The 25,288-nt window shown below is 43.1% G+C and overlaps 1 protein-coding gene across 5 annotated transcripts in view; it reads left to right on the top strand.

Annotated features, from left to right (window-relative positions):
* The window catches only part of cdc27 (cell division cycle 27), a 119,202-nt gene extending 94,649 nt beyond the window's left edge, over nt 1-24,553 (top strand). For all 5 annotated transcript variants that reach the window (XM_041173235.1, XM_041173237.1, XM_041173236.1 and 2 more), the window contains 5 exons: nt 5,475-5,592; nt 15,025-15,153; nt 15,247-15,321; nt 19,882-20,062; nt 23,518-24,553. In XM_041173235.1, coding sequence (XP_041029169.1) covers nt 5,475-5,592; nt 15,025-15,153; nt 15,247-15,321; nt 19,882-20,062; nt 23,518-23,609 — 595 coding nt within the window. In that variant the 3' untranslated portion in view covers nt 23,610-24,553. The remainder of the gene's footprint in view (nt 1-5,474; nt 5,593-15,024; nt 15,154-15,246; nt 15,322-19,881; nt 20,063-23,517) is intronic.
* Nucleotides 24,554-25,288: the final 735 nt, after the last annotated feature.

Below are 25,288 nucleotides of genomic sequence, written 5' to 3'. Positions count from 1 at the left end.
ATCTGCGGAGAGAGAAACGGAGTTAACATTTAGTCTATATGACACGTCTTCAGAGCTAAAGAGAAGTAAAAATGTGACAATTTATATTGTTTAAGGGGGGGTAAAGCAGGTGAAGCTGGATAGAAGGCCAGCGATAGGTGGAGGCAAAGGAGAGATTGACAAAGATGTCACGAACAAAAGGACAAAAGGGGTTTTAATAGTAGTGGTAAGGGCTAAAGGAGGTGCTGATGGTGGCATTAAGGTGAGAAAACAGGACAAGGATAAGCACTATGAAAAAAAAGTGATAGCCCTTGTGGGGGTGGGATGGGGGAGGGGACGGTGGTAGGGAAAGACGATCGAAAATAGGATAAAAGGTGGGGATCAAACAATGAATAAATAAAAATGAAAATAAATAAAAATAAGTGGATAAAAAAAAATAAAAATTGAAAAATAAAAATGAATATGGAAAAAGGGGGTTAAAAAGGGGGGTGAAGATAGAGGAGAGAGTTCATGGTCTGAAGTTGTTGAACTCAGTGTTAAGTCCGGAAGACTGTAAAGTGCCTAATCGGAAGATGAGGTGCTGTTCCTCCAGTTTGCGTTGGGTGTCACTGGAACATTGCAGCAGGCCAAGGACGGACATGTGGGCATGAGAGCAGGGTGGAGTGTTGGAATGGCAAGTGACAGGAAGGCCTGGGTCATGCTTGCGGACAGACCGAAGGTGTTCTGCAAAGTGGTCACCCAGTCTGCGTTTGGTCTCTCCAATGTAGAGGAAACCGCATTGGGAGCAACGAATGCAGTCGACCAAATTGAAGGAGGCACAAGTGAAATGCTGCTTCACCTGAAAGGAATGTTTGGGCTCTTGGACAGTGAGAAGGGAGGTGGTAAAGGGGCAGGTTTTGCACCTTCTGCAATTGCATGGGAAGGTACCTTGGGAGGGGGATGAGGTGTTGTAGGTGAGTGGACCAGGGTGTCCCGGAGGGAACAGTCTCTACTGAATGCCAACAGGAGGAGTGAGGGGAAGTTGTGTTTGATGGTGGCATCTTGCTGGAGTTAGTGGAAATGGCAGAGGATGATCTTTTGAACGCAGAGGCTGGTGGCAGAGGACAATGGGGACCCTATCATGGTTCTGGGAGGGAGAGGAAGGTGTGAGGGCAGAGGCGCGGGAGTTGTGTCAGGTACAGTTGAGGACCCTGTCGACCACTTGCGTGGGAAATCTCTGGTTAAGGAAGAAGGATGACATGTCAGAAGTGCCGTTTTGGAAAGTGGCATAATCGGAACAGATGCGACGGAGGTAAAGGGACTGAGAGAATGGGATGGAGTCCTTTAAAGGAAGCAGAGTGTGAGGAACTGTAGTCAAGGTAGCTGTGGGCGTCTGTGCGCTTGCAGTAAATATTGGTGGACAGTCCATCACCAAAAATTGAGACAGAGAGACCAGGGAAGGGAAGTGTTGGAGACGGACCATATGAAGGTGATGGAGGAGTGGAAATTGGAAGCAAAACCGATACATTTTTCCAGGTCCAGACGAGAGCATGTAACGGCACTGAAACAGCCATCGATGTACCGAAAAAAAAATTGTGGGAACGGGCCTGACTAGGACTGGAAAAGGAATGTTCTACATACCCCATACAGGCAATACTGGGGCCCATGTGGGTACACGTAGCCACACCTTTTATTTGGAGAAAGTGAGACAAGCTTAAGGAGAAATTGTTCATTGAAAGAACAAGTTCAGCCAGACAGAGGAGAGTGGTGGTGGATGTGAATAGTTTGGGCCTCAATTGAAAGAAGAAATGGAGAGCCCTCTGACCATCCAGGTGGGGGATGGTGGTGTAGAGGGATTGGATGTCCATGGTGAAGAGGTGGTGGTTATGGCCAGGGAACTGGAAATTGTTGACCTCGGGGCCTCGGCATGTAGAATTATAGTAACTGCAGTGTAGGTTATGTTTTATGTAACTTTACAGTTTTTAATATTGCTTAGTTTTTGTGTGATGCTGAGCCTTGTCTATAGGATGAACATGGGAATTCTACATTATCACAGAATCAAAGAATCTCACAGTGCAGAAGAGGCCCTTCGGCCCATTGTGTTTGCACTGGCACGTGAGAAACACCTGACCTACCTACCTACCTAATCCCATTTACCAGCACTTGGCCCATAGCCTTGAATGTTATGACCTGCCAAGTGCTCATCCAGGTACTACAACCCGCCTCCACCACCCTCCCAGGCAGTGCATTCCAGACCGTCAACACTCTCTGGGTAAAAAAAACTTTTCCTCACATCCCCCCTAAACCTCCTGCCCCGACTTTGAACTTATCGCCCCTCGTGACTGACCCTTCAACTAAGGAGAACAGCTGCTCCCTATCTACCCTGTCCATGCCCCTCATAATCTTGTACACCTCGATCAGGTTGCCTCTCAGTCTTCTCTGCTCCAGCAAAAACAACCCAAGTCTATCCAACCTCTCTTCATAAGTTAAATGTTTCATCCCAGGCAACATCCTGGTGAATCTCCTTTGCACCCCCTCCAGTGCAATCACATCCTTTCTATAATGTGGCGACCAGAACTGCACACAGTACTCCAGCTGTGGCCTCACCAAGGTTCTATACAAATCCAACATGACCTCCCTACTTTTGTAATCTGTTCCTTGATTGATAATGGCAAGTGTCCCACATGCCTTTTTCACCACCCCACTAACATGCTCCTCTACCTTCAGAGGTCTATGGATACACACGCTAAGGTCCCTTTGTTCTTCAGAACCTCCCAAGTGTCATGCCATTCATTGAATACTTCCATGTCAAATTATTCCTTCCAAAGTGTATCACCTCACACTTTTCAGGGTTAAATTCCATCTGTCACTTATCTACCTATTTGACCATCCTGTCTATATCTTCCTGTAGCCCAAGACACTCAACCTCACTGTTAACCACCCGGCCAATCTTTGTGTCATCCACAAACTTCCTAGTTCTACCCCCCCACATAGTCATCTATGTTGTTTATATGATGACGAATAATAGGGGACCGAGCACAGATCCCTGTGGTACGCCACTGGACACTGGCTTCCAGTCACTAAAGCATCCTTCTGTCATCACCCTCTGTCTCCTACAACTAGCCAATTTTGAATCCACCTTATCAAATTACCCTGTATCTCATGTGCATTTGCCTTCTTTAAAATTCTCCCATGTAGGACCTTGTCAAAGGCTTTGCTGAAATCCATATAAACTACATCAACTGCACTATCCTCATCTACACACCTGGTTACCTCCTCAAAAAATTCAGTCAAATTAGTTAGGCATGACCTCCCTCTGACAAAACTGTGCTGACTATCCCTGATCAAACCTTGTCTCTCTACAACCCTTCTTAAATAGCAGGACCACATTAGCTGTTCTCCAGTCCTCTGGCACCTCCCCCGTGGCCGGAGAGGAATGAAAAATTTGGGTCAGAGCCCCTGCAATTTCCTCCCTTGCCTCCCTTAGCAGTCTGGGACATAAATCATCTGGACCTGGATTTTTGTCCACTTTTAAGCCTGCCAACACCTCCAATATCTTGTTACTCCCTATATCAATTTGCTCAAGAACCTCGCAGTCTCTCTCCCCAAGTTCCATACCTTCATCCTCATTTTCTTGGGTGAAGACAGATGTGAAGTATTCATTCAACACTCTAGCGATGTCCTCTGGCTCCACCCATAGATTTCCCCCTTGGTTCCTAATGGGCTCTACTCTTTCCCTGGTTATCCTCTTCCCATTGATATACTTACAGCATATCTTGGCATTTTCCTTATTTTTACCAGCCAGAGCTTTCTCATATCCTTTCTTTGCTCTCCTCAGCTTTCTTAAACTCCACCCTGCACTTTCTGTACTCCACTAATGACTCCGCTAACTTGCTTCCGTTGTACCTGCTAAAAGCCTCTCTTTTCCTTCTCATCATATCCTGAATATCTCTGGTCATCTATGGTTCACTGGGCTTGTTACTCCTTCCTATCACCCTAAAGGGAACATGTTGAGCCTGTACCCTCCCCATTTCCTTTTTGAATGCCCCCCACTGCTCCTCCGTAGACTTCCCCACAAGTAGTTGTTCCCAGTCTACCTTGGCCAGATCGTGCCTTATTTTACTAAAATCCGGTCTCCCCCAATCCAGAACATTTTTTTTCAACTTGTCTATTTCTTTGTCCATAACAAACTTATATTGTACCATGTTGTGGTCGCTATCACTAAAATGCTCCCCCACCACCACCTCAGCCACCTGTCCGGCTTCATTCCCCAGAATTAGGTCCTGCGCCATACCTTGTTGGACCCTCTACGTATTGACCTAAAATGTTCTGTACACATTTCAGGAAACCCACTCCATCCAAGCCCTTAACACTATGCCTATCCCAATTAATGTTGGGAAAGTTGAACTCACCTAATATAATTATCCTATTATTGCTTTTACACACCTCCGTAAATTGTGCACATATTTGCTCCACAATTTCCCGCTGACTATCTGGGGGTCTATAATAAACACTAACAATGTGGCTGCCCCTTTTTTTTTATTCCTAAGCTCTACCTGCAAAGCTTCATTCGATGCCCCCTCCAAGACAACATCTCTCCTTACTGCAGTAACTGACTCCTTAACTAATAATGCAATGCCTCTGCCTATTATGAAAAGATGGAGGAACATGTTGTTTGATTCAATCAGCCAATCACTGGGAAGTACGGACTGCATACTTGGCATCGCACGGGAACTGAAATTCATACAAAACATTGCTCAATTATGTGGTAGGCAGGGCATCTTTTTGGACTGATGGCAGCATCCTATTAGTGGAAAATACCATTCACATCGCCACTGCATAGCCGCAGCATGAAACAGCTCAGTCATTTAAAATACAGGAGGTGGCCATTCGACCCATTCAATCCATGCTGGTTCCCTACGAGCACCCTCCCCTGTCTAGCCTGAAGATTCTATATCCTGGAATGTTGAGCTGCCAATCCTGCCCCTCTCTCAACCACCTCTGTAATGGCTACTATATCACAATTCCACATGTCAGTCCATCTTACTTGTAATACTCATGGCATTAAAGTAGAGGCCACCCAGCCTGGCCTTACTCCCTTGAAACTTAATGCAGCTGTACTCCTTCTGATTTGATTGTTTTACTGTATTAAGATGTGATTAGCAGCCATGCAGCTCATAGAACAAAGCCAGTTTCTCCCACCCTCTCTCCGGCCTGGTTATTATAGTCTTCAGGTGTTGGAGGGAGGGGAGAGATACTCAAGCAGAATGAGAGTTTTCACTGACACCTTGAGCACTCGTTTTCCACTTGATTGTCGTCAATGGCACATGTCGCACTAGTCAATGCTTGAGTGGTGAAGGTTGGAATAGCCACAGACTGTTTGCTTTGCATGTTTCTGGTCCACAAACCAATTTTTTAAAAGCAGACTTTGAAAGTGGAGGAAAACAACAAACTCACAAGTTATTGTCCAAGTTTGTGCAACAGAATGAGGCCTGTGTAATTTTCTCTCTCTGCAGGTATGGTCTGGGAATGATCTACTATAAGCAAGAGAAGTTCAACCTGGCAGAAATTCATTTCCGAAAGGCTCTTAATATCAATCCCCAAAGTTCTGTATTGCTGTGTCACATTGGTGTGGTAAGTAAGCAGTAAAATCAACGTGAAAGCAGTCGCTTGGTTGTACAGAACTTGATTATTGTGAAAAGTGAGACACATTGGTGAGGCTTTTTGTCTTGCACTCATCAGGACAAACGCAAAAATACCAAATGTTAAACGATCACAATTTGTATTGCTAGAGTGCATCAGAGCTATCCTGTTGGACAATAGCTATTTGTTTGCTGTGTATCAAGCAAACTTGCAAATGGGCCAACTGCTGCTACTTTCAGATGTGAACAGTAAACAGTCTACTTGAAATTACCCTGGAAAGATGGAGTATCTCAAAAAATTGAACAGCAGGCTAACCAAGTATTACTGTGGGAATGTTGTCGGGGCTCATAGACTTTGCAGTATCCAGTGTCTTCAGTCATTTTTTGATATCACTTGGAGTGAATTGAATTGGCTGAAGACTGGCATCTGTGATGCTGGGGACATTGGGAGAGGCAGAGATGGATTATCTACTCAGCATTTTGGTTGAAGATGCTGACGTGGTGAACATGAGATTTTGAGAAACAATTGCAGCCTATTGTTTGGAGACAAGTATTCAACAGGAAGTTGCAGTGCAATATGTCCCCAGCTGAGGTTACTGTAGTGGGGTTGATTTCACATAAAACTGTGAATGCCTATTGTTTACTCTATGGATGTACTTTATTTGAGTGATGTAGTTTTGCTTTAGTACTGAGGGTTGGGGTTTGATTTTGAGGTATATTCTCGATTCCTAAAAGAGGAAACAATCAATGGTTTCAGAAAGAAATTGGATAGGCACATGAAGGAAATAAACTTGCAGGGCTATGGGGACTGACTGGGGAAGTGGGACTGACTGGATTGCTCTTTAGGGAACTGGCATGGATTGAATGGGTCAAATGGCCACCTCCTGTATTTTAAATGACTGAGCTGTTTCATGCTGCGGCTATGCAGTGGCGATGTGAATGGTATTTTCCACTAATAGGATGCTGCCATCAGTCCAAAAAGATGCCCTGCCTACCACATAATTGAGCAACGTTGTGTATGAATTTCAGTTCCCGTGCGATGCCAGTATGTAATCCATACTTGCCAGTGATTGATTGGTTGAATCAAACAACATGTTTCTCCATCTTTTTGTGATAGGCAGAGTGCAGACTGTAGTCAGCCAGCTTGTAAAATCCCTGTCCCTGCCCCAAAAAATCTACATTTAGATGTGATTTTGTGATTGGGTTATACTTGCTGAACAATCCTGAGTGCGCTGATAGGTACACGAATAAACAATTTAAGGTAATCAGACGAACTCGTAATGTGTCCATTATGTTTGTTAGAAGCAACATACCTTCATACACTGAGACCCATCCTTTGCAAACAAAAGGAACACATTCAAGCCTTGCACTTTTTAAAAAATTATTCGGAAGTATGGGGAACCTTCTAGTTGCCTGTTGCTTTCTCCATAGCAATGCCTCGGCCAATCGGAGTCAATTTTGCCAACCAGTTGGGACTCTTTTTTTCCTGCAGTATAAATTTTTGTGGTTGTTTGAATTTTGATATTCTTTTGTCCTGATGATAAAAGATAAAAAGCTGCGGCAGCATGTTTCGCTTTTCAGCAAACAAAATACTGCGAATGCTGGAAATCTGAAATGAAAACAAAAATTGCTTGAAATACTCAGCAGGTCGGGCAACATCTGTAGGGAGAAAGAGTTAACATTTTCATCAGAACAGAAGGCAGATAGGGATGTAAGAGTGTTAAATCAGTAGAAGGGGGAGGGAGCAAGAAGAACAAATAGGAAGGCCTGTGATCAGGTGGATGGCAGGAGAGATCAACTGACAAAAGATTTCATGATGCCAAAGAAAAAGAGAGCACTCATGGATACAAAAATGGCAGAGGATGATCCATTGAATATGGAGACTGGTGGAAGGTGAGACGCTGGGAACCATTATGTTCTGGGATGGATGGGAAGGGATGAGAGCAGAGGTGCGAGAAATGGCTGGGATATGGTGGGGGGCCCTGAAGGCCATGCTGGGTGGGAATCGTCGGTTGAGAAAGGAAGTAATATCAAGAGTTTTAAATCATCAGAACAGATGCAACAGAGATGGAGGAACTGGGAGAATGGAATGAAGTCCTGGCAGGAAACAGGGTGTGAGGAAGTGTAGTCAAGGTAGCTGTGGGAGTCTGTGGGCTTGTCGTGACTATTAGTTGATAGCCTATCTCCAGAATGGAGACTGAGAAGTTGAAGAAAGGAAGAGTCAGAGATGGACCAGGCGTAGGTGAGACAGGGTAGAAATTGGAAACCAAGTCAGTGAAGTTTTCCAGTTCATGACAAGAGCAGGAGGCGGCACTGATACAGTCATCAATTTACTGGAAAAAGAAATGAGGGAGGGGCCCAAGTAGGACTGGAATAATGAATGGTCCACCTATGCCACAAAAAAGGCAAGCATAGCTAGGACCCATGTAGGTACCATAGCAATATCTTTTATTTGGATGAAGCAAGTGGAATTGAGGGAGAAATTGTTCAGATTGAGAACAAGCTCAGCCAAGCTGAGGAGAGTGGATGGAGATTGACTGGGGGGGGTTCCGTTTGAGGGAGAAGCGTTGAACGCTGAGACTGTCCTGGTGGAGAATGGAGATGTAGAGGGATCGGACATTCCTATTGAAGAGGAAATGATTAGGACCAGGAAACAGGTAACATTTGAAGTTACGTAGGGCATTGGAGGAGTCACAGATGTAGTAAAATGAGCCTTGTTGGTGATAATTTCCACAAGTTACAAATATGCCAACTGCTATTTTGATGTCTGGAAGCAGTAACTATTTGAGAATTTGTCCCTGTCTCTTCACTTTTGTGACCTGTAAGTTTTTATATTTGTTTTGTGATTTGGTTGTCAATGGTAAGGCCAGCATATTGACCATCTCTAATTGACAAGGCGAAGGTCGTAGTGAGCTGCCGCCTTGGACAGCTTCAGTCCATATGGTGTGCGTACATCAGAGTGCTGTTAGGGAGTGTTCCAGGATCTTGACCTACCAATGAAAGAACGGCCAATATAGTTCCAAGTTGGGATGTTGTCTGACTTGCGGAACTCATAGGTGGTGATGTTCCCACGCTTGTACTTCCCTTGTTCTCCAAGGGGATAGAGGTTTGGAAGGTGCTGTCATTCAAGACTTGAGTTGCTGCAGTGAATCTTGTTGATGATGCACATTGCTGCCACAGTGTGACAGTGGTGGAGGGAGTTTGATGGAGGGAGTTTTTGTGTAACGTGAGTCGGGTGCCGATGAAGTAGTCTGCTTTATCCTGGGTGATATAAAGCTGCTTGAGTGTTGTTAGAGCCACATTCACCTAGGCAAGTGGACAATATTCCATCACACTCCAAACTTGTAGATGTTGGACAGGCTTTGGAGAGTTGTTGCTGCAGAGTTCCCAGTCTCTTGACCTGTTCTTCTAGTCAGACTACTTATATGGCTGGTCATTGTTCAGTTTCTGATCAATGGTAGCCCTCAGGATGTTGATAGTGAGGGACTTGGTGATGATAATGTTGTGGAACGTTAAGAGGACATGATTACATGCTCTCTTGTTGGAAATGGTCATGACTTGTCACTTGTGTGGCAAGAATGGTACTAGCTAATTATCAGTCCAAGCCTGAATGTTGCTTAGATCTAGCATACATGTTTGGACTGCTTCAGTATCCGAGGAGTTGTGAATGGAACTGAATACTGTGCAATCATCAGTAAACATTCCTGTTTCTGACCCTGTAATGTAAGGAAGGTCATTGATGAAACACCTGAAGATGGTTGGGCCTCGGACACTGCCCTGAGGAATTTCTGCAGCTATGTCCTGGAGCTGTGTTGATTGGCAACGTCCTTTCTGCTAAGTATGGCTCCAACTAGTTACCAATTCCCCCCCCAAATCCCATTGACTTCAAGTTTGTTATGACTGTTTGACGCCACACATGGTGTCAAGGGCAGTAGCCCTTGTCTCAGTTTCAGCTGTTTTGTCCATATTTGGCTCAAGGTTGCGTTGAGGTCTGGAGCAGAGTGGTCCTGGCAAATCCCAAACTGACCTGTCAGCTAGCGGCTTATTGTTGAGTAGGTGTTTCTTGATGGCATTGTTAATGACATCTTCCATGACTTTGCTGATGAGTGAGAGTAGACTGATGGGGCGAGAATTAGTGAGATTGGATTTGTCCTGCCTTTTGTATACAATTTGTGCAATTTTCCACATTGTCAGGTAAATCATCAGTGGCAACCTTCCGTCTTGTAAGATGATTGTTTGCGCCATGTTGGCCAGTCAACCCTATGTTAAGCATAGGTGTGGCTCAGGAGCCCCACTCTGGCATGGAAGTCTCTGCCGCACTTGCTGCAGAGGAAGACAGTGGGCTGAGAAGGTGCACAATTCACTGGCCTCTGTTTTCTCTGGACCCCCTTCTTGACCAGCTGAGCTTTTTGTTTTTGCTCTCCTCTTCCAATGCCCTTCCAGAGGTTACAGCCATCAACGACTGTCTCCCAGTTGTCAGTGTCAATGTCCGCCATCTTCATATCTCACTTGCAGGGGTCGTTATGGTGGAGAAATGGACACTCAAGAGGTCATGATCCAGTGGCCTGTTCACCCTACAGAAGGCCTTTGGTTATACAGCCATCATCCATCTGATGAACATGACAGAGCCAGCGTGGACATCATTGGCTTAGCATTGAGTGTATGCTGATGGAATTGGCATGTTCCAGGAAATTCAGAGTTGGTGACCTTGTCCTGCAAAGAGATGCCAAGAATACGTTTGAGACAGCAAAGGTGGGAACTGTTCAGTCTTTTTGCCTGTCTAGCATATGTTGTCTAGATCTCAGCACAGTAGAGTGTGGTGAGGGCACAGGCTTGGTAGACTTGCAGTTTGGTGTTCTCAGTCAAGTTGCTGTTGCTCCACTCTCTTACTCAGCTTGGACATAACAGCTGCAGCTTTTGTGATGCTTGTGTTGATTTCAGCATCAAGTGACGGATTGCTGGTGAGTGTGGAGCCCAGATAGGAAGCTATCAACAACCACCAGGGTCATATTGTCAGTGCTGATAGTGCCGGTCTGGCAGCATCCTGGACCATGATATTTGTCGTCTTGATGTTCATGGTCAAGCCAAGCTCTTTACAGGCGTGAAAGAGCCTACCCATTTGCTGCTGCTGGTGTTCCTCAGGATGGAATCTTAGTGCGGCATCGTCAGCGTAGAGCAACTCTCTGAAGACCCGGCACCCCGTTGTTTTGGATCCCAGGTGAGTGAGGTTGAACAGCTTTGTCAGTTTGGGTATGTAAGTAGGCATCTTTTGTAGATTACCTGAAGGATATGAAAGCAGCCAAGAAAAGAATATGCCAAAGCATATTCGGTGCCAGAACATGACCTTGTTTGACCCCACTGTGGACCTCAAAGGGCCATGATATTGTCCTGTCATAGCTGATGTCATGGAAATAGATCACATTGAGCAGTTTTGGCAGGCAGCCAATTTTCTCCAGCAGCTTACATACCTCTGCTCACATGGTCGAATGCCTCAGTGAGATTGGTGAAGGCAATGTATAATGGTCTCCTTTGTTCACAGCATTTCTCTTGCAGCTGCTGAACTGTCAATTGTAGGTCCTTCAGTTCTGAAACCACACTGGGATTCGGGGTTGATAGGTTCAGCCAGGATCTGCAGTCTGACGAGGGCAACACAGGCAAATGCTTTTCCCACAGCCTGAGCAGGGATATGCCTTGGTAGTTGTTGCAATTGCTGTGGTTGCTCTTGTTTTTGTACAGGGCCACAATCACTGCACCACGCATATCCTGGGGCACTGCCATCTCCCTCCAACAGAGATGAAAAAGCTTGTTTCGATGCTGCAGCAGTGCCGGTTTCCCATGCTTGATAAGTTCAGGCGATATAGCATCAACATCTGGAGCTTTGCCCATGGCAAGTGAGTCAATAGCTTTGCTAAGCTCCTCCACCTGTGGGTTCTATATACAGCTCTACCACGACAGACAGACTCTCCATGGCGTCCAGAGCTTCCTCGATGACAGAGTTCCCCCTAGACAATTGTTTATTGTAGTCAGTCATGATGATCTCTGCCTTTGTTTTCAATGGAGGCATTTACTTTGCTGATAGACCTGTTTCCTTTTTGATCCCATCATACATGCTCCTCACATTCCCTGTGTCGAAGGACATCTGGATATTTTGGCAGAGTTGTAACCGGTAGTTATTGAAACACTGCCTGGCAATCTGTTGAACTTTATTTCGAGCAGCTCTCGGTGCAGTCAGAGTCTTCTCACTTGGATCTTTCTCATAACTAATGAGACTGGATTGCTTGGCTTCAACTGCAGGTTCCATCATAATGATTTTAGCCTCGAACCAGTTGGCATTTTCCCTTCTTGCTTCCTATGTCGACAGTGCTGAATTGTAGTTAATGCCTTGAAGTATGTTCCATTTCGATTCTGCACGCTATGGGAATGTCGTTGAATGCCTATTCAATTGAGTTGCAGAACTGTTGGCTTTTGCCTGAGTAGGCAGTGTGGCTGATGTTGATACGAGGACAACGTTTATGATTTGGATGAAAAAGCTTGGAGGATTGCATGCTAACCCCTGGCGCACAGCAGAGATCTGAATCACAGTTACCGCTGTGGTACCGGCATGTATTAAATGCTGCTTGGAGAGTTATGAATCGTGGTGATCAGATCCAGCTGGTGCTAATGCCCTGATCTTGGATGACCCCAGGACACCTTGTGGCACAGTTTGTTCTGAAAGAAGGTGTTAGTTATACAAAGCTCATGGTAGCAACAAAAATAAAGTAGTCCCTGTCTTTTCTCATTTATCCTTCTCAGGCCATGATGTCTGAGGCAGGAGGGCGATGCCCCCTGGTCCACTTTCTCTCTGGTGTTGAAATCCCTGGGTAGGTAAAGATGTTCTGACTCAGGGATTATGTTGATTGCAGTGTCAAGCTCCTCAAAACTGATCTTTTGCCTCAGAAGTGGAGTACAGCGTTGGAGCATGGATACTCTTGAGGTTAACTGGCCCTGTTTGTGTATTTCTTTATTCATTTATGGAATGTGAGTGTCGTTGGCTAGGCTAGCATTTATTGCCCATCCCTAATTGCCCTTGAGAAGGTGGTGGTAAGCTGCCTTCTTGAACCGCTGCAGTCCATGTGGTGCAGGTGGTAAAAGAAGGCAGCTCATCTCCTCCACCTCGAGGGCAATTAGGGATGGGCAATAAATGCTGGCCTAGCCAGGGACGCCCACATCCCATGGATGAATAATTTAAAAAAAAAGTAATTCTGATAAAGAGGATACATTCTCAAATACTTGAGAGGTTCTATCATCCAGACCTTGCTCACAGGGTTTCTCTGAACTCTTCCTCTAACAGATGAATAGGTAGTGTTTTTATTCAGTGATCTGCTCTCAGTGAGCCTGGTCTCTTGTAGAGATGGTATGTCAGTGTTCAACCAATCAAATTCTATGTCAATCACAGCTGTTTTGCAGGCATCATTGACCATCTGAAATTTGTCTGTCAATCTCATGCACATGACTTTTAAAAAAATGTATACTTTATTGGGATGTGACTGACAAGGCCAGCATTTGCTGCCCTTGAACCGAGTGGCTTATTGGGCCATTTCAGAGAGCAGTTAAGAGTGAATCGCATATCAGGAGTGATAAATGCCAGATCAGGCCGGGATGGCAGAGTTTCCCTCCCTGAAGGATTTTGGTGAACCAGGTGGGTTTTTACAACAATTTGGTATTTTGGTATTTTGCCCACCAACACCTTTAATACTAAATAGAATATACAGGAAAAACTAGGGGAGGAAAGTACAAGATGCTCTGCATTTGATATTTGCTACCAGCACTATCATTGCTATGAGAAAAAGCTTGGGCCTCCTGCCTGCAGGCATGTCCTCCTACAGCTGTTTGTTGCAGCTGAACCATACCAGTTAGCTGACTGGTTTAACAGCTGATGAGTCTAACACTATTGCACTGTAAGGGAAAGTGGTGTTTTGGATCAAGCACATGGGGTTTCTTTGCAAGTAATCAGGACACAAGCTGGCAATGAAAACCAGCAGACTACAAATGTGAGAGTAAAGGAATAATCTTCACTGTTCTATAATGGCGCTTGAGCTCTGGTAATGGGATTTTATTGTTGCAAAATTGATTCTTACTAGGGCAGTGCAGTGTTGGAACACTTAACTGGAAGAGTAGAATGGAGATTTTGCAATAAAACAAAACACCAAAATGAAAATAAGCTTTGCACACAGCCTTTATGGAGTTCAGCCACATTTCCTTTTGACTTTTTTCATCCTTTCTTCAAGAAACCATCTGACTACCTGCAGGTGACTGTTCAGGTGTCTGGAAATGAGAGGCACAAGCCTCTGCCTTATCACTCTCATAGGGCAGTAAAAGGGGGATTATCCCTGATTGCCTCATCGGCAGTGTAATTCCACGGGTTAACACCAAGTCACAGGGACTACATGTTGTTGGGTTCAGTACCTGGCACGTGCTAAATTGTCAGTGCTTTGGGATGTTGCAGTTGACTTTGGCACCAGGATAGAGAGGGAAAAATCGCCATGGTTCCTGCTTCCACTTAGTGCTGTCTGATAAATATGTATAAATGCAGGTTGTGCAAGAACTGGATGCTCACTAGTTTCACAGTCTGCAGACTCCAGCTGTGTCTGCTGCTGTGAAGACTGCTCACATTCGTGTGACCTGGGAACTTGCTGTGCCACTTAACCAATCATAAGCTACTTCACTAAATGATACTGAAATCTACCATCCCAGTTGACACTGCAGTGCAGTATCTTCCACAAATCCTATTTTTCATTGAAATTCCCCAGTGATTTCACTTCATTCAATTTGAAGCAGGTTGAGAGAACAATGGGCCTAGTTTAGGGAGGTTTCCAAATTCTGCTTGTTAAATAGTAGACCCTGCTGGAAGGGTGTGTTTAGACATGTGATGAGGACAGGGCAGGGATCAGCTTTGAAATGGCACAGTAAGATGTAATGTTCAGGCTTGCCTGTTTAAAATGGCCATTGGGATTCCAGGTAACCAAACCCCAGCTGCGAACCCAGAGACACAGGATAATATTTTGTAATTCAGTCAATTCTTTGCTCAATGTCAACTCTCATCCCTGAACTTTCTCCTCTATTCTGGCAGTACCAGCCCTGCTCTGTAGGAGCAAGAATGGTGTCACTGTACAAACACACATGTCATAAAATTGAAAGTGTGTACTAAAATTAAAATCTCAGCAGATGAGATGTGGTTGAGGGAAGAATGTTGACCAGGAAATGGGAGACATCTCTGCTCTTTAATGCTGTGGGTTCTTTACAGGAACTGAACCCTTAAACTGAGGCCTGTCTGTCTGTTCAACGTTTGATTGAACCCTAGTTGAAATATTGTCTAGGATTCTGCTCTTGTGTTCTTGGTGATTTGTTCAGAAAACTAACTATCCATGGGATTTTTTTTTTACAGGTCCAGCATGCATTAAAGAAGTCTGAGAGTGCACTTGAAACACTAAATAAAGCCATTAGTATAGACCCAAAAAACCCTCTATGCAAATTCCACAGAGCCTCCATTTTATTTGCAAATGAAAAGTACAAGGTAAGTATGTTGTGCTGGTTTTTATACAGGTGCTGTGAATTATTTTGGGTCACCATGGCTTCAGTTTCCTGTGACATCTCTTCTTTTCATCAGGCAGCTTTACAGGAGCTTGAAGAACTGAAACAAATCGTCCCCAAAGAATCACTTGTTTATTTCCTAATAGGAAAGGTGAGAGATTTGACTTTTGTCATGTTTCAGAAGCATTTGTGCTTGCTTTCTCTGTTTTCTTCTTTGCCCCCTCTCATCATTATTTGAAACATAGTTGAAGAGTTGGAGACATGGAATGAATTGTGAAATACTTGATCCGATAACTGATGTTGGTAGCTCCGACCATCAAATAGAGTCTAACTGGCAGCGTTTAACCAACCCTGGAAGACTTCATATGTTGTCTTCTCATCATTAGTAATGTAGGGATTTGTGGGTGCAAATAAATATTAAATGGAGAAACTGCCTAGAAATACAATCATTTTTAAAAAAAAGATTTGTTCCCTGTGTGTGGAGATCAAGATAAAACAGTGGATAAGTTGCACAGCTGAAATCTTACAGACAAGAACTTTCAGGCAGGGTAAAGAACATTTCCTGGTTGTTTATCAACTATAGCCCCAATCTTGCTCAATGGCAAATTTGGATACCATTCCTCTGATTTCTGACTCTAAATTGTTCTCACTTTCTGCCAGTGCAAGAGACTTCCCTGAACTCCTACCCCTGCTTTGTGTTTTGTTGCCAGCTTTCAACTTGTAATTCATTGTGGTTTCTGACTCCACCTCTGAGTCAGAAACTGATGGGCTCAAGTCCCAGTGCAGAGAGCTGTCATCACCGAATAGTAAAGCATAGGACCAAGCCATTCAGTTCATCAAGTCCACACCAGTTCTTTCAATGAGCAGTCTCACTCCACCCTCCTTTTTCCCCATGCACCTTCAATTTTTTCTCCAAGCTTTTATCCAATTTCCTTTTGAAAGCTTCCAAATTCATTTTATATTTACCATCCTATCAAACAATGTGTTCCAAACCCTAACTCATTGCTTAAAAGTTTTGCCCTGTGTCGTTTCGGGTTATTTTGGCAATCACTTTAAATTTGTGCCTTTTGTTTATAAACTCTTCAGCCATTTGAAACACTTTCTCTTTATTTACTCCTTTACTTAGTTATATTTCATGATTTTAAACGCCTGTATCAATCTCTTCCTAATTCTTGAGCCGGTAATCTCGACTGGCACTTCAGTGCAGTACTGAGTGGGCTCTGTACTGTCAGAGGTATCATCTTTCAGTTGAGACGTTAAACACTCTAAGACCCTACTAGATCCCCTAATACTGTTGGAAGAAGCACAGAGTTGTTCTTGGGCCAATATTTATCTTTTAATCAGCATCACTGAAGCATATTATTTTTTCATTTATCTCATTTTTGTTTATGGGACCTTGTGCGCCAATTGGCTGCTGGGTTTCCTGCATTATTATACTGACGACACTTCAAAAATGCTTCATTACTTATTAAGTGATTTGGGATATTCTGAAATTGTGAAAGCTGCTATAAAAATGCAAGTTATGGTACCTTATCAGAGCCGTTCTGAAATTCCACTTACTGGCATTGTCATTGTCTATACTTTGTTATTCAAAGAATATAACAAGGTTGATTAAACATGACCTTTTTAGATATTCTTAGACTATTTTATTCTCTGTCTCTGGATGTTTTGTAAACTAACCTTTCAGCAAAGATTCTTGTATCTTTCCTATGACTGATTTTAAATTCGCTGGTTTTATGTTCTCATTCTTTTTTGAGGATGATCATTACCTTTGCTGTTGGCCAGTCTTCTGGAACTATTTTTTGTAAACATGAATGCTAGTATCTGCTTTTTTCTCCTCTAGTTTCTTTTGAGTATCTGCAGATGTAGTTCATCATGTTCTTGGGCCTTGTCCTCATTTGGCTAATTGATTTATTGTGTCCTTTCTATCTTCACTGTTGTCTACCAGTTCACCTGTGCTGTTGTCCACTGGAACCTGAGTAACTATCACCTCCTATGAGCTTAGCTTGTTCATCACTTCGTGACCCTATCCTGATTTTAATTCCCTCTTTATTACTTATGTACTTTTGGAACATATTCTTTAGGATTTTTCTATAGCTTTTCTGAACACTTCATTCCTTGTATATAGTAAGCACACAGTCTCCATGTTTCCATTGTTGCCACTACATCATATTCTCCCACACAGATATTTGTGCTTGTAGCTCACTAGCCTTATTCACGGCATTTGATATGTTTTCATACATGCATTGTAATCTTTTCTTTGCATTCCTTTTGGTCTTAGTCCTCTCCTATCTAATGTGGGATGACTTTCTTCTCTTGTGCTGCCCAACTACTCACTTTATGCAACTTATTCCTCTGTTCTAATTCCATATGCTGGTGCCCATTGCCCTGCCAATTTAGTTTAAACCCTCCCCAACCATACTGGTGAACTTACTGTTTAGGTACTTTGTGTCTACCCTTTTCTTTAGATTCTATTTTATCCCCACCGCTTTACTTATCAATAGCATCTCCTTCCTGACTGGTTTGTTTCTATTTTTTTCATTGTAATATTTCTGTTGCTGCCCCCTTTCCATTATTACCCACTGTTCGTTCTACCTCTGTTAATATTTTTTTATCGTTACCTTATGTAGCTCCATTCTCATTCCTTCATAGTTGGCTTTTCTCACAATCTCACCTATTGTCTTGTCCATATCTTGTCTTTGTATTGTCTAGCTCAGTCATTACTTTAACCCTCTATTTGATCACTGCTTCCTGGATGCTATCCTACACTTATCTATTTTTATTTTACTAAGTCAGATGGTGTTTTCTCCTGGGACTTGGATAGTAGAGTGGAAAGTTGTTTTGTACACACTTTTATTTTTCACTCCTCCTCCCCGCCATTTTAATTGGGGTAGTTGAAACCTTTTATGATTATAATACTGTTTTTAAATCATCTTTGCTAACACATTTTTCTCATCCCTTCAGATGGATTCTATTTCTAACGCTGTTGGTGATGTGATAGTGTAGTGGCAATGTCACTAGGCTAGGAATCCAGAGGCCACGAGACTGGAGTTTAAATCCCACCAGAGTGGCTGGTGGAATTTAAATTGAATTAATAATTTCAACTAAATAATTAATGAGGGATTGAAAGCCAGTCTCAGTAATGGTGAGGGGTGGGGGATGGTGGATGGCAGAGGGATCCAAGGGTGGACACGGGGGGTGGGTGGGGGGTGGGGGGGGGCGGGGGGTTGTTGGGACACATGGAGGAGTGAAGCAGGAAGGGCCTGGTGTCCTGGATATGGTTGTGACAGTAAGTTAAGAAAATGAGGCCTAAAGGGCAGTGTCAGTATTGTCCAAATGTGGGGTTCATTTCACATGGTGTTGGCTGGCAGAGCCCTTAGAGGGCTTGGCGTTCACCTGCAACATTTCAGGTATCCCCATTGAGAGTGATCTTGGACGACATCCTTTATAATGCATGAAAGGGAGCCTGCAAGTTCAGCCGTTACCACAAAATGACAAATACAGCACTGGACACAAACATGAACACTTGATAAAGAATGAATCAAAAAATGCAACATTGTTTCTTCACAATAAAGGAAATGTCCCTAACTCCTGAAACATTAACATGTTCCAAACATGAGGTGTGCCAGTATGCTTAGCTCTTGAAATATTTACAAGTGAAATTTAAATTTGAAAATACACCCATGCTCCCATTGGCTCTCAATATGTCTTATGTTTGTGGCAATGGAGTTGGGCAGGAAAGTTTAGCCATGATACAGAGCCTCCCTGTTTATCCGAGTGGCTCTTTTATAGCCCACCTGTAGCGGCACATGATTCACCACTGCAAAGCTTCCTCCACCACAGAATCGCATGTGTCTCCTGTGCATCCCACTGGCACTTAAATATTAATTGCAACCATGTGGGAAATGAGAAAAGGCAGGAGAGCACATTTCTGGTCTGGTGCTAGAAGATAAAATTCTGTCCCTTGGCTTTATTAGTAGGGGTATAGAGTACAAAAATGAGGAGGTTATGTTAAACTTGTATAGAATGCTGATTCGGCATCAACTGCAGAATTGTGAGAAGTTCTGGGCATCACACTTTATGAAGGATGTGAAGACATTGGAGAGAGTGCAGAAAAGTTTGGGGAGAATGGCTCCAGAGGCGGGGTAGCAGTTGGAATGCACTGCCTGAGAGTGTGGTGTAAGCATGTTCAATTGAGGCATTTTAGAGGTAATTGGATTATTATTTGAAAAGCAGGTCTACAGGGAAAAGGTGGGAAAGTAGGAAATTGTTCTTTTGGAGAACCAGCACAGACACAGTGGGCTGAATGGCCTCATTGTGTGGTGTAACCATTCTGTGAAATTTGTCCTTAACCCAATTTGGCCTACTCTAGACTCATTGCAATGTGATTGACTCTTATCGGTTCTCTGAACTGGCCTAGCCCCACTCCTTCTTAAGTGCCATTAGGGATGGGCAAGAAATTCTGGCCTTGCCAGTGACACCAACATCCCGTGGAAAAAAAATGTTAAAATTGTTTTTGCATTCTCCTGTTGCTGTTTCTGATTAACGCTGCTAATTTCAGCAGACCAATGTGTATCTCTCCCTACAGGAATATTTGGGTGAATATCCTACATCAATTTTTTTTCTGATTTAATTCCCTTTTTGCTATTTGTGGCTTCAGAAACTCATCCTCTATCACAGTTTCACAATATTTATACTTTCTTGCCCACAGGTTTACAAGAAGTTAGGACAGACACACCTGGCTTTGATGAACTTCTCTTGGGCCATGGATCTTGACCCAAAGGGAGCCAACAACCAGATCAAAGAGGCTATTGATAAACGCTACTTACCAGATGATGAGGAGCCTGTGACAAATGATGGACAGCTTAGTGAGGGGTACCAGTATGATACCGGTTGGTATTGGTGTATTCTCAGAATATTGCGAGAGAACTTTGGACAATGTGAAATAGGACTGATGCATCAGGAGTATTTGATTTCATGCTGATGGTTTTCCTGAAACTAAAATAAAATGGCCTCTTACATGTTAGGTTCCAAGTCAGCCCAGAAATGCTATGAAAATACTCATTGCCCTGAGAACACTAGTAAACTGAAAAGACAAATGAACAATAATAAAAACACATGTTTTAAAAAGTATGTGTTGCAAATTCCCACTCTGTCAGCATATGTCTAAGGTTTTCCTAGGGATGGACGAGCATTCCCCTCTTGGCTCAATATTGTCTGACCTGACTGCACTCAATTCTGCTGTAGTTTAGTGTCACTGATAGCTCCCACAAGCTGCCCTTGTGTCCCTTATGAGCCTTTATCTGCCCAATATCTAGGTGAATGATAGCAAGATCAAGAGCTTTAGCAGAAAGCTTGTGCTGTTGTGCAAGCTTGTGCTGTTGTACATCAGCTTATTGGAATGAAGTATGCGTCACTGCAGTGTTCCACATCTTTACTAGGTAGACACATGGTACACACTAATCAGACCAAGGTGTTATGGCATAAGCCAACATGATGTATTTAACATTAATGTTCATTTACCTATTCAATCAGCAATTCTAGCCTTGATGCATCAGAGTACTGAAGATGCTTCACATTGAGCTACTCTTTTGTCTGCATCGAACCTTTGAAATGCGTGTTCACTTTTAGCATGCTGTGCTACTGCTATAGATCCTAACTAGCACCAACCTTCTGGTTAAACATTTACTATCAACTAACTTTGGTTATCCAGTATAATCTTGTAATTACAAATCTCAGGGCACAACGGTCAGTCAAAAGGATTGCCAAGTAGCATTGGTTCACCTCTACCTGTTGGCCTAACATTGACCTTCAGCCCCAGACACGGCATGGCCACCGGCTATCTTTGCCAGATGACTTGAAAGTACCTGTTCAGGAGATGGTGCGAAAGGGTGTGAAACTGCAGGCCATCTCTGATTTGGAAGTATATCCCCTGGTATGAAATATGTTTGTTGCAAAGTCATTAGAAATACTGTAACACAGGTGCCATCTATTCAGATTAATCAAATATTATACCCACTAGCTCCAACAAGGGTTGTTTTGATCTTACTGCTCCATAAATATTTTCCTCATTAATTCTCACTCAGTCAACTGTGTGGGTTCCTATTGTATTCAAACCCAATGAAACTCCAGAGCTGTGCAGAGTTCTGCCTTGCCCTAAGCTGGGGATATTAGCCAGTCTATAATACAAAGGATAAAATGCACCCAGTCAGCCAAAAAGACTAACCAGATGTATAGAAATGTTGGGGACAGTTACCCAGATGAGGGTTCTGTGCAGAAATGCACATAGTACATTTTTAGCTTAAAAGATATGTGCATATATACTGTTAGGATGAGAAGAAGATTGGAAGGAAGGTTGTGTTAAGCATAAATGCTTACAGGGACCCATTAAGTCATATGGCCTGTTTCTGTACCATAAGCATTACTGAGACATGGCTACAAGCTGGTATGACTGGAAACAATAATCCAGGCCAGAGGATCTTTGGACATGACAGGAAAATTGGGAAAGGAGAGGTGAGTAGTAATATTGATAAAGGACAAAATTACAGCAGTAGAAAGGAGAGATTTCAGTCAGGGATGAAGTAGTGGAAACACCATGTGGCTGAATTAAGGAACACTAATGGATCCAAAACTGGGAGTTGTCTAGAGACCTCCTGAAAGTAGTGATGTAATTGACAATGGATGCATAAGTATGGATAATGAAAGCATTATAAGGATATATTGGATTTGACAAAATGTAATGAACCAAAATTAGTTAACAGCCTGTCATTAAGGGAACATCTTGTAAATTGTGCCCATGATACGATTGAATTTGAGTTTGAGGTATAGTCACAGACCGAAGTTTTACATTTAAGTCAGACAAACTTCAAAGAGAAATGAATTGACCCCCAATAACCTGGGCTGAACAATCAATGAATAAACTTATAAAGAGTGATCAAGCGGAATGTGAGTCTTTTAAAGACTGATTTTGATGAGACTATAATGGATGATGAAGAAATGGAAGAATAGTTAAATAAGTACACATTTTCACAGCAAAGGAAGCAGATGGGGTTATTTTCCTTAGAACAAAGAAGGCTGAGAGGTGACTTGATTGAGGCGTACAAAATTATGAGGGGAATAGATAGAATGGACAGGAAAAAATTGTTTCCCTTGGTGGAGAATTCTAGAATCGGGGACATAGATTCAAGATAAGTGGCAGAACGTGTAGGGGGGACATGAGGAAGAACTTTTTTACACAAAGGGTAGTGGGTGTCTGGAATTCACTGCCCAAGTTGGTGGTAGAGGCAGAAACTCTAAACTCTTTAAAAAGTACCTGGATCTGCATCTTAAGTGCTGTAAGCTGCAGGGTTATGGCTGGATGCAGGAAGGTGGGATTAGAAAGGGCACCTGAGTGTCCTCGGACTGGCATGCATAAGATGGGCCAAATGGCCGCGTCCTGTGCTGTAACTTTTCTATGGTTCTATATACATGTCTCCAAACTCTGATTGTTTCCACCCAAGGATATTATAAGAAATGGGTGACAAAATTACAGATGTGTTGGTCAGATTCACCAGGATGATATCAGGGATCGAGGGATGAATTGAGAATTTATTGCATAAACTTGGTTTGTATCCTTTTGAGATTGAGGTCTTCAAAGTAATAAAGAGAATTGATAGGATATAGACAAACTGTATAGAGAGAACTGCCCTTTCAATGGTTAACTCAGAATGTAGCATAATCCTAAAATTGGATCATTCAGAAGTGAAATCAGGATTTGGAATTGACTTTCGAAAGGGATTTGGGTAAGTATCTGAAGAGAGAATATTTGCTGGACTGTGGTGAAAGTTTGGTTGGGGGGTGATGGAGGGGCTGGTGCGATGGGAGTGGGGTGAGCTAAATTGCTCCAGCAGAGAGCCAGTACAAATTTGATGGGCCAAATGGCTGTTTTGTATGTTGAATATAGAATAGTTGCATTCTCGGAAATATTTTTCATGTAAAGGGTTATGGATTGTGTATGCTGGCTTAATTGTGTAAGACATAAGATATTAAGGGACCTGGGTCAAAGACAGGCAAATGGAATTGAGGGGCATATCAGGCATGATTTGATTGAATGACAGAACAAGTTTCAGGTGCTGAATGGGTCATCTGTTCCCTTGTAAATTGCCTCCATCTAGCAATAACTGGCCTTCGCTGTATATATTTAACTATATTGGACCAGACCAGCAATGAAACTTGACCAGGTCTGAGGGTGTTGATTTGATGGTTCTGATGATGCCTTCAAAATCCTTTGGTTGTGAAGTTCACCAGACTGCTGAAGTACTGATTCAGATTACTGGAGCCAGGCACTAATTCTGATTTGTTCTCACAGCTGGAACAGATGAATCCCAGGAAAGCAGCATGACTGATGCTGATGACACCCAGCTTCATGCAGCAGAGAGCGATGAGAGCTTCAACTTGTAAAAGCCATCTCAGCCAAAATATGGTTTCAGAGCAAGAGCTGCTACTCCCTGACCTTTCCCTCACATTAAACCTGTATTTCTGCTTTGAGCATTGTCTGTCTGGTGCAGTTTGCCAACGTTAAGACGTAGGCTGGAGTCACCCACCACTGGGTTACAAAGAAACCTGTCACCACCAACTTTTAATTTCCAGCCTCAGCAATATTCATGTTAAACAGGGGGCTTTGTTTTTAAATGTAAATGTTATTACTGATTTGAAAGTGAACTTGCGCAACTCCCCCCTCCTCTGCTACTTCGGCTCATGCAAGACTTGACCATCACTGTCACCAAGTTCATAATTGTGCTGCTGTTTTTAACCCCCTGTTAATCCTAAAAGGAGTTCCTGTTAGTCATTGGGGGTGCAAGTCCAGTGGCAAGTATTACCTCAATGATTGGCCAGCATAAGTTGCAAGCAGTTGAGATGGCAGTAATTTTCAAGCAGCACTTGGGTTGCACTGGCCACTGTGTTGCTTTGGCGAGTTAGTCGCTGTAAATGGAGGTATTTTTACATCCCTCCCTGTCCCCTGTCTTTATTTCATCATAGAGTGCAGGGCAGCCTCTCTGTAAAGTGCACATGCTGATCGCTTACAATGATGGCATCCTTTAAGTTCGCACTGATACCAAGAGCCTGCTGTCACTTTGTGAAACCAGCAGAAGTGTTGACGAATGGAAAATGCAATGTGTGTCTGTGGGTGTGTATGCGTGTGGGTGTATGAAATGTAGTCTATTTTTTTAATTTCATTTTTCATTTAAAACTGTAACTTGGTGTCTTAAGTGGATTTTTTCCGTTGCTTATCCCTTTTTAATTTCAGATATTTGTACAGTCTTAGAAAAAGTCTTTTTGTTAATATATTTGCACCTCAGTTTAATGATGTGGAAAAAAATCCAAAATAAAATACTTTGAAAACCTTTTAGTAGCTGAATGTTGATGGTGACTTTCCCTCTTGGGATAATCACTGCCATCACTCTGCTGGTGATCTCTAACGTGCTACTGTTAAGAATGTGAGCTAGACACAAGCCCTCTGCCTGTGTGTGAAGGATGAATTCAATCTGCAGTCAGACATTTGAAGATTTATTACAGATTCAAAGTTACATTTACTCTTGGCCAGCTGCTGAGATTACGAAGATGTTTGCCACAGAAGGTACATTACAGTTGGATGAGTTCAATCCTCCAGATGCCAGCCATGAAGGCTGAACTGCCAACCTCATGTTACAGCTGCCTTGCTTTCAAGCTTGGGTAAAAGGCCATTGCATCATCACCTCTGTGACCTCTAGTCAAATTTAAATTTGATTAATAAATATGGAATATCTAACCATGAAACCAAGCCCCAGCTAGTCTGCTCATAACCTGTCGTCTGAAATAGCTCAGTATGTTGCTCAGTTGTATTGTACCAAACCAGTACAGAAAAGTCAAAAAGGAATAAAACCGATGGCTCACCTGACTTTGATCTCAGCACCAGAAATGACAAAAGTGTGCCCTGTCTAATTAACCCAGCAAAGCACTCCTTACTCTGTGGGCTTTGTGTCAAAATTGGGAGAGCTGTCCCTCAAGCAAGGCAAGCAGCTGCCTGCCATAGTCACACTTGCTGATTCATTTCTTGCAGCCGAAGTGCCAGACTTCTCAAGTCACCATTCCTGGGTAGG

The sequence above is a fragment of the Carcharodon carcharias genome, chromosome 23, assembly GCF_017639515.1.
Source record: "Carcharodon carcharias isolate sCarCar2 chromosome 23, sCarCar2.pri, whole genome shotgun sequence".
Classification (NCBI taxonomy): Eukaryota; Metazoa; Chordata; class Chondrichthyes; order Lamniformes; family Lamnidae; genus Carcharodon; species Carcharodon carcharias.
This window is presented reverse-complemented; position numbering and strand designations above follow the sequence as displayed.